The sequence below is a fragment of the Arachis duranensis genome, chromosome 6, assembly GCF_000817695.3.
Source record: "Arachis duranensis cultivar V14167 chromosome 6, aradu.V14167.gnm2.J7QH, whole genome shotgun sequence".
NCBI classification, from domain to species: Eukaryota; Viridiplantae; Streptophyta; class Magnoliopsida; order Fabales; family Fabaceae; genus Arachis; species Arachis duranensis.
The window spans coordinates 110,418,689-110,428,099 of NC_029777.3; the positions used below are offsets into that span (position 1 = coordinate 110,418,689).

The 9,411-nt window shown below is 31.0% G+C and overlaps 1 protein-coding gene across 1 annotated transcript; it reads left to right on the plus strand.

Moving 5' to 3' along the window:
* The first annotated feature begins 3,799 nt into the window (after positions 1-3,799).
* Positions 3,800-7,467, plus strand: LOC107495917 (methyltransferase-like protein 2). Its single transcript, XM_052263167.1, has 9 exons — positions 3,800-4,154; positions 4,546-4,672; positions 5,025-5,173; positions 5,359-5,392; positions 5,786-5,861; positions 6,085-6,262; positions 6,524-6,613; positions 6,722-6,821; positions 6,943-7,467. Exons 1-9 carry the CDS (start codon positions 3,861-3,863, stop codon positions 7,080-7,082), a joined length of 1,188 nt encoding a protein of 395 aa, XP_052119127.1. The 5' UTR covers positions 3,800-3,860; the 3' UTR covers positions 7,083-7,467.
* Positions 7,468-9,411: the final 1,944 nt, after the last annotated feature.

The window sequence follows — 9,411 nt, forward strand, 5'->3', positions numbered from 1 at the left end:
ATATTATATATATAGCAGGACGGGTATTACTTAAACACGACCCCGCCCCACCCCTCCCAATAACCCGCTCCGCTAAAAATCCGCGCCGGTGCGGGAAAGATAATTACCCTCTCCAAACGGATAGGGACAAGGTGAGTATCCGCAAATTCAAGTGATATTGTCATTTCTAACTTAAACCAGCGCGTGAACACCCCTATTTGTCATGATATAATTCCTTTTTTTTTTCTACTTCAACGGTCGCAACAACAACCACAAAATTGATAAATTATGATGATTTTGACAAGCTGTTGTTCTTTATTACCAATTTTATTCTAAAAACTCCGTATTTATTTTGTATTTAAGGGGAAATTACACTCAAATTTATAACATAACAATTGAATGTGTCTTGTATTTACCTGCTATTAATTTATTATTATTGAGCTACTTACATTTTTCTAATTTTGCATGTTTTACACTTTATATATGTAGTTTAGAATTTGAAAATAATACTTACAATAGGTCAGCACCCCTTGCCCATTTTTAACTAATTTTTCAGGTAGAATATAATCAAACTCATCACTCGGTTTTAATAAATTGTAACCTTGCGTGAGATATATATTTACAATGTATAATATCTTATAAATATTTAATCTTGATAATTAGTTGCTTGATTATTATATTACTTTTGTTGCAAAATTTATTTTATTAATTATTTCTAATTAGCTTGAACATTATTTGATCATTATTTTGAAAAATAATTAGGATGGATAGGGACATGGAAGTATCAAGAGATTTATCTAAATAGTTTTCGACCATTATTGGGCGTAGATATTTTTTCTTAGCCATTGAAGCTTCATGAGAAGTACAAACACGTTTTCTTTTTTCTTTTTCTTTTTTAAATATATAAGTGCTCAAGTACATCAAATATAATTTGAAAAAATAATTTTTGTGGTGGGGATAGTTTTAATTTATTTCAATAAACTTTGTTTTGGACAAAATAAATTTTGTTTCAGACTTTTTTACAAAAATACAAATTACCGTTCTAAAGTTTGACTAATGTGTATTAATATTTAACTTCTAAACTTTTTAAGTGTACATCTAATTTCACTCTCCTCAAACATCAAATGCTACAAGTTCTTTTCCCTTCTAAATTTCTTTCGATAATTGTATAAAAAATATAAAATAAAATAAAATAAGAATTTAATACTATCAATAAGCTCACCACATGATTATGTTTTTAGATAGGAAAAATATATGAACCAACTAATACTCAGCTAAGAATGGAACAACATAATTAATTATAATTAGTTTTATTAATTTATAATTTAATTTGTTTTTTAAATTATTGTTGACCACGTTCAAAACATGAGGGAAGATACGCTAGTGATAGGAGAGAATCACGAAACAGATGCTTTAATCATTCATTAGTTGGTTCCATATAATTAATTATGTTTTATTAATGCGTAACACATGAAACATAGAAATCATATCCAAAACCATCCAATTTACAAGAAAAAAAAACATCCATGTGCCTATCAGTAGCAACATCCGATTAAAGTCACCGGTGCTTCTAGTTTACCATATAGCTAATTCTTAACTTATATAGAGTTGTTCCAAGCATTGTTGTTTTAGATAACTTCAATGAAAACGCCTCACAATCTCACATCCAAATTAAATCTCATATGATTCGCTTTGTTGACATAATTATTAATACTGTTAATAAAAAAGATAGATTATTGTGAAATAAAAACTAACAAAAAAATTATATTTTATATTATTCAATAACTTCATAGTCATATTATATAAATTTAACACATATATAAGAAATAGGTTATTTTACATAATAAGTCAATGTTCCCTGACCTCAATTCTTTTTTTTTTCAGTAATTAAAAAATATGTACGGAACATAGTGTGAACTCTGAAGGCTAAGCTATAATAATCTTATACTATTGTCAATTTGTCATATATGGTCTTTTTTTTTTATATATGCATAGATTGATTAATTAACAATTAACAAAGGAAACAATAAAAAAGAAAACCTAAATAAATAAGGACTAGTTGGGCACATGATGAAAATAAGATTAAAAAAATCAATAAACCTTGATTTAACATAAAGTTATACAAGACATTACTTTTATTTATTTTTCTTTCTTTTTTAAAAATGTTTATTATAGATATCTAAAAGGTACATATTAAATCATCTCCATAGAAATTAAACTGAAAATAAAAGTAATAGTATTTTTCTTTCCTTAACAAGAAATACAAAACTTAACCATGAAAGATCTTACTAATAAAGAAACTTAACTACTAATTATAAGTGATTGTGAAGGACCGTACCCTGTATATGAATTATGAATATTAGTACTGAAGATTAATAGCAAAAGAAACAAACATGCAGTGTGAATATTAATTAATCTAAATAGATACAAAAATATATTAATTAAACCAAATAATTGAATAACATATCATATGTAATGAGAGAGACATTGGGAAATTAAAGATACTTGGGATTGGGAGCATTGGAGACCTTCCAAGCAAGTTATGGCAGAAATGGACAAATAAAACTGGGCCCCAAATTTCAACAACTTCTTTGTTCCCTTCTTAGCCTCATTTCAATCTCTCAATTTCCTTGCAACATTAAAATTTAAAGGGTAGTGCTAGGGAGTAAATGGCCTAAGCATACAATGTGTATAATGGGTTAAATCTTTAGTTTATGAATAAAATGAACATCACTCATACTATCCAGAATAATCATCCGATACCAGGGATAATAAATATCTCATGTCATAATATCACTCATCCCAAAAATTTAAGTTGATTTTGGAGTTTACCAAGGATCAAACCTTTGACCTTTTGGATCTAGAACTCTAATACCATATCATGAACCCACTCATCCCAAAAGCGTAACTTGACAAGACAATGTAACACTAATGGTCATATTTCTAATACTTCCTAAACCTCCATTGTACGCTTAGACCATTGGCTCCCTATACTTTCTTAAATTTAAAAGAATATATTTTTTTATTTTTCATTTATTTATTTTTGTTAGTTGCTAACTGAAAACGAAAGTAGATTCTCTATTCTTAACCGTTTAACCGGTAAATTCTATAAAGTAAAAGGAAAAAAAAATTAGGGACATGGATAGAGTTTGGTATTTCTCATTCATGAAGCTGTTTATTTTTCTTTTTTAAAGAAAATCATTATTGGATGAAACATAATTCCATGTAAAAGAGAGTGATAAGAGTTGCTCAATAAAAAAGTTCAAAATGTAACTCAAAATTTGTAGGATTATATATTGGAATTTTGATATGTGAAAAATTAGATTCAATACCTTAGACCTAGTCAAATTTGAATTAATTTGATTATATTGTTATTGTAAACATTTTTATATAATTATTTAATTATAGAAAAATGATATACCACTCTTATTTTTAATAATACTACTATACGCATAAATTTATTACATTAATTTTTTACATTGTATATTTGCATAAATTTATAAAAAAATAATATTATTAAATAGGAATGACAATATTTATTTCTTTAATTATATATTATCACATTAATAAAATTATCTTTTTTAATGATTTACTATTTTAAAATGTTATGAAAAGTAAGTTTTTATTACATTATAGTGTATAATATCAATGATACCCATATACCAATTATCTTCTTATTTTCAGTCAATGTGTTTTTTTTGGGCTATTGATTCTACCCAAAAAGCCCATTAACAAGGTTGCACAATGCACATGGCCCAATTTCAAAAGCTCAGTGCACTTTCCTCTCTCTCTCTCTCTCTCTCACACACACACAGACGCACACACACACTCACGCACTGTAACCGTTTTGCAAGTTAGCTAGCGAGAGCTGACTACTAAGTATGGCGGAGTCACAGAAACCGGCGTCGTTTAACGAATCTGGCATATACTTCTTCAATGACGATTCAAACGCCGTTTTCCTGGACCCCGTTCGCGTTCTTAACCATTCCTATAACAGATTCAATGTCTCTCCTTCCACCTACTATCCTCGTTTCTTCGAATCCCCGCGTAACGAACCTCTCTCCACCACCGTAACTACCTCGGAACAACAACCAAAACGGAAACGGAAACGGAACAAGAAGAAGGAACCTCCACCGTTGAACGCCAGAGAACAAATCGCCAATCGCCGTCACCAGGTATTCTATTTATTATTTATTTAAATGATTTATTTTAAATTACGTTCTTAATTTGACGGATATTTTATATTATGAAGGAACAATTCTTCGATGTCATAAAATTTTAAGCTGTATTTCAGTGTTAGTATCGTGAGTCGAGTTAGTTCGAGTTTGTTAGCATCTTAGAGGGAAGGATACTAATCCTTCATAAGGCGAGTTCATGAGCCAAGGATTTGAGCTTCAAAATTAGGCTCGATTGTTAATGAGCTGAGCACAATGCTAGTGAGAGTTGACCCTAAGCTATGCCAAGCTTGGAATCTGATAGCTCTTGTTCGGTTCAACTCATTTACAACTGTATTGTAATTTGTTAAATAAATGTGTTTATTGTTGTTGTTGTTGTTATATTGTGCAGGAAGCAAGGCCTTTGTTGTTGAAGGCACATGAGAGTTTGCTACAATGTACCGAAATGTTGGATGTATTGAGAACCTTGAGAAATGATTCTTGTGGCTGCTCAAAGAGGGAGCATAATGGAGGGAAATGTATTGAAAACAAACAACTTAAAAGCGTTACGATTCTATCTCTATATTGTATTTATAGACAATGAAACTGAAACCTTTCCCCATTCATTTGTTTGATATACAATGGAATTCCACATTGGTCATATTCTATTTAGCTCCATAACATTTCATCATATTCTATTACCATGAAAGAATGATACATAGTCTTAGCTATTTCATGTTGGTAGGATTTCAATTAAGTTATTAATTGCCTAAGGTTGTAGTCGAGGTTTAGATACATGAATTTGTGCAGTTGCTTATTAGATTTAGTTTGTAGGTTAAATGTTGGACACTATTAGCTGGTGGAATGATAATTTACTCTGAATATAATTTTCGTCAGATGACTTCGCAAATGTGCAATGCTGTGAGCAGAGGGTGCTTCCTGCATTCAATAATTTGGTCACTAACGACACCGAGGATGATGTTGTAGCTGAAATTTTGAACAATCATTATATAGTGCCTCGACAGAGTTGTTTTTACATGGTATCTTTTCCTCCATACAATAATAATCAAATTTTCTTGGCTTTTGCATTTCGTATTGTTTTGGTTATTTGTCCTTTTGTTATGGAAAGTTTTTCTAGATTTCTTGGTAGCTGAAATTTTAAACCGAGATTTGATGGATGGTATCTTACATGTGTTTATATGTATTTGTTTTCATCATGTGGAAGTCTGATCTGGGACAGATTCGCAATCTAATTCCTGGTAATGGTTGGTTACATAAATTTCAATTTCTTGTTGACTTATATGCTTGGACCTTGGTTCCTGCTCACATTCAATAACTCTCCCATTGTTCATTGGCATGTTTATGCCACAATTGCCATCATGGAAAGAAATGATCTGTTTTACTTGTTGATAATACTTGGTATATTTCTTATGACCTTAAATAATTCACATCAACAGTTTCATGACATGTGAATGGAGTTATCTTGTCTTTATTGAATTATGTTTAGATCTGTATGATCTTATCAACAGAAAACCAGTTAATTTTTCATGTAGCATTTCTAAAGACAACTTGTTTGTGTTTAGGTGCTCACAAAAGGATCTCATATTATGTTTCATATTTAATTCAGCTTCCCTTTTAATTAATTCTTGCAGCTAATGCTGACTCTGGTTTCAACCTTATAGTAGTAGATCCACCATGGGAAAATGCTAGTGCCTCCCAGAAATCAAGGTATTTAAGCAGCACTATTGTTTGCTCAGATATCATGTGCCATCTTCTAAAAGAAGAGATTTGTATGCCATATAATTTTGGTGTTCAATCGCCTTTATGATATGCCATGCTTCTCTTAGATTGACTGTTCAGCTACATATTCTCTAACCCATATTAAGAGGAGAATACCATCAAATGTTTTTTTTTTCTTCATAAATTCTGATCTATTTCTTACACAATGCAGGTACCCAACCCTGCCCAACAGATACTTTTTATCCGTTCCTATTAAGCAACTTACTCACACTGATGGTGCACTTGTAGCCTTATGGGTGACCAACAGAGAGAAGCTTCGCAGTTTTGCAGAGAATGAGCTTTTTCCTGCATGGGGAGTTGGCTATGCTGCTACTTTTTATTGGCTAAAGGTGATATCTGAGTTCTTCGTACTGTTTGCCCTTAAAGTGTGTGATGCTATTCCAAACTCCGCTACATTATTAGAGATATTTTACTGTTAGATATCTTGAATATTAGTTACTGGTTGGTTGCATTTACAACCATATATAGGGTACGCATGTATATCCAGCACTTTTCACCATTCAGTAAACTATTTTTCTATTTCTTTGCAACTCTTTCTTCTTTTACTATCATGATTCTCAACATACATCTGTACTTCTTGTCTATAGCAGGTGAAAGCAAATGGATCCTTGATTGGTGATATTGATCTCTTCCATCATAGGCCATATGAATGCCTTATTCTGGGATACATCGCTGGGAAGGTAAACTCTTCAAATTATTACTTTATAGGCCCTCTAGCCACCATAAACTTTTTCCCCTTATTTTTATATATCTCTCATCTCTCATTTCCATTCTTTCATCCTTGATAGGTGAACAATTCTTCTAAGCATTCAAAATTTAAACCTGTGAAGGATCATCATGTGATTATGACCATTCCCGGTGATTACTCAAGAAAGCCCCCAATTGCAGGTATTCTTCTTGTCTGATTAATGTGCGGATGTTTTACTTTTATGTGGTTGCTAATTTGTGCTGAGAACCTTGTATGATTTGAATGCTAGTTCATTTTTTCTTTTCTTTATAATATGAACAGATTTGTTATTGGATTATGTTCCTGGGCTCCGACCTCCTCGATGCATAGAACTGTTTGCTAGGGAACTGACAGCTGGTTGGGTTTCTTGGGGGAACGAACCCCTTCACTTCCAAGATTCTAGATATTTTGTCAAAAGATAGATAGATAATAGATACTATACTTCTTTGCAGTAAGGTGCTAACCAAGCGACCACATGTTTAATTTTTTCTTCTCTCCTCGTGGGGTGGTATAAGGTTATGCGGTAGGCCGGAGTTTTGTGCATTATGGTGTTCAATAGATAGATGATTATTGTACAAGTGAAATATGATCAAATTTTTGTTCATGCCTGAATTTGTATCGTCTATTTCTGGTGCTGCTTTTTTGCTGCATGTTATGTTGACTGAATATTATTTAGGGTTTCAACTTATCCGATTAGAGGAATTATGACTGCTGCTCCTACTACATGTTTTCTATCCCCTTATTTGAACTCGAGACTACTGAAAAGCAGACGAGTTTTTTAACCGGAGTAATGTTGATTGAATTTTTCTTTTTAAGAAAACTTTTTTCGGAGCTTGTTTGAATATTTTTATCTCTCGTCCAACACCCTATTTTTGTTTTGTCCCTTTTTGTATTCTTTTTCATTCTTATGTGGCTGGGGAGGAAACAAAAGCTATATCGAAGCTTTGCTTCTACTTTGAGGGAGTGGCTTTAGTCTTTAGCAGGGGAAAGGTTGCTAAATAATGTAACAACTAATAAGACATTTTGTTGCAAAATTTGATATCGTTTTGGGTTCTTAGCAGATTCATATAGAGAAAGTTCGTATATCCTCTTTTTGTATAGTTGCTGTTGTTCCTCACCAATATTATGATTTGGTTGCCAAACTAATTGTGACTTGTTTGGCTCGTGCCTAGTGCAAAATATTTTAGTATTTGTTATATATAATTAAATTAAATAATGATAATAATGATAAAAAATCACCGAAAGCGATTCCCATGCCACTTTCCCGTTCTTTTCAATGCCTTGTCCAATATGTCTAAGTACTTTAAATGTACACTTCAAAATATTCTTGTTTAGATTTTATGACAAATTATATTGGCCTTTTCTCTTTTGAATTCAGACAATTCTCAATATATATATATTTTTAAAGAATTTAATTGACAAATTGTTATAGTTATAGTTCATCTGCCCTAACTTTTGAAGCATTCATTAAATTAAATTCTTTTTTGTGAACTTGTTGGTCCACTTCGCTGACAAATTTCGTGGACAGAGTACGCATTATAATGGAAGTGTAAGAATTTTGTTTCTATGCCTGTAAAACACGTACTAGACTTTCACAAATTGTTACTTAATTAGATTAATCTGAATTTAACTTCATGTAATGTACACTAATCTTTTCAGCTTCAAACTTTGACCCACTAAAGAGAATTTTCCATCTTTGACCATTAAAGAGATTGGGAGAAAAAGAAAAAGCGAGAAATGCCACTCAAAAAAGACAAGCCAAAAAGAAAATGCTTTTCGGCATTCGCAATGGTAAAGGACGCAGCAGCAATAATTTGGCGGGTAAATGGACACTAAATTTCGAGTGAACTTTTTTTTTTCCCAATCCAATCATACGAACATTTAATTTCAATAACACGTAATCTTTTCTAACTTCATTTAATGCACTACTAACAACTGATAAATCAATCTTAATATCAATACCAACTTATAGATTTATGTTATATGGACATAGTTATGAGTATGTTGTTTGGACATAATTTTACAATCCATTAATATATTTTATTTTATTTAAAATTATTTTTTAAAATTTTAAGTACTTTTTAATTGATCAAACGATTCCTTTTCAGCATGTTTTTTTATAGGACAATGGTAAGTAACTAATAATTTATTTGAACAATATGAATAACATTTTAAAATTGGTCTATTCTAACTAAAAGTCACTACACCCTCATTTAATATTATTAATTAAATTTAAAATTAATTTACTCTTTTAATCCTATTATTTACATTGTTCAATAATATTATTGATTAACTATTTTTTTCATAACATGTTTACAGTTTTTAACTGACTTTTTCGCAGTTTATATTCAATTAGCAATTAGCCAACGCGATTTATTACAAGTAGTAAAAACTCATTTAGTCAAAAGTCAAAACACATTCCATATCATTTTGAAGTCAATTTTAGTAGGTGATTTGCACTTATAAACTCTCCTTAATCCTGTAAACCACATCTTAATGTTGATGAATTGATATATATCTAATACAATTTTTTTTTCCTAAAAATTTCTTCCTTACATAACTATTGAAAAAATTTTAAAGAAATGAAATGAAAAAGCATCATTAGACATATGGATCATTCTGGTTTGAATGATTACTGAGTACTGTGTAGTGACCTGCAATGGGGTCCATAGTCACTAATAATTAGGTTATCAGAGAGGAGCACCCCACATGTGATGTCCACGCGTCAAATCCCTCAAATTATTTGGGGTC

Bases quoted from the DNA above. Each gene is read 5' to 3' on its own strand.
- LOC107495917 (XM_052263167.1), top strand. From the start codon at position 3,861: ATGGCGGAGTCACAGAAACCGGCGTCGTTTAACGAATCTGGCATATAC. The intron at 4,673-5,024 runs GTATTGAAAACA...GAATATAATTTT, and splicing joins GGAGCATAATGGAGGGAAAT to CGTCAGATGACTTCGCAAAT. The intron at 5,862-6,084 runs GTATTTAAGCAG...TACACAATGCAG, and splicing joins AGTGCCTCCCAGAAATCAAG to GTACCCAACCCTGCCCAACA.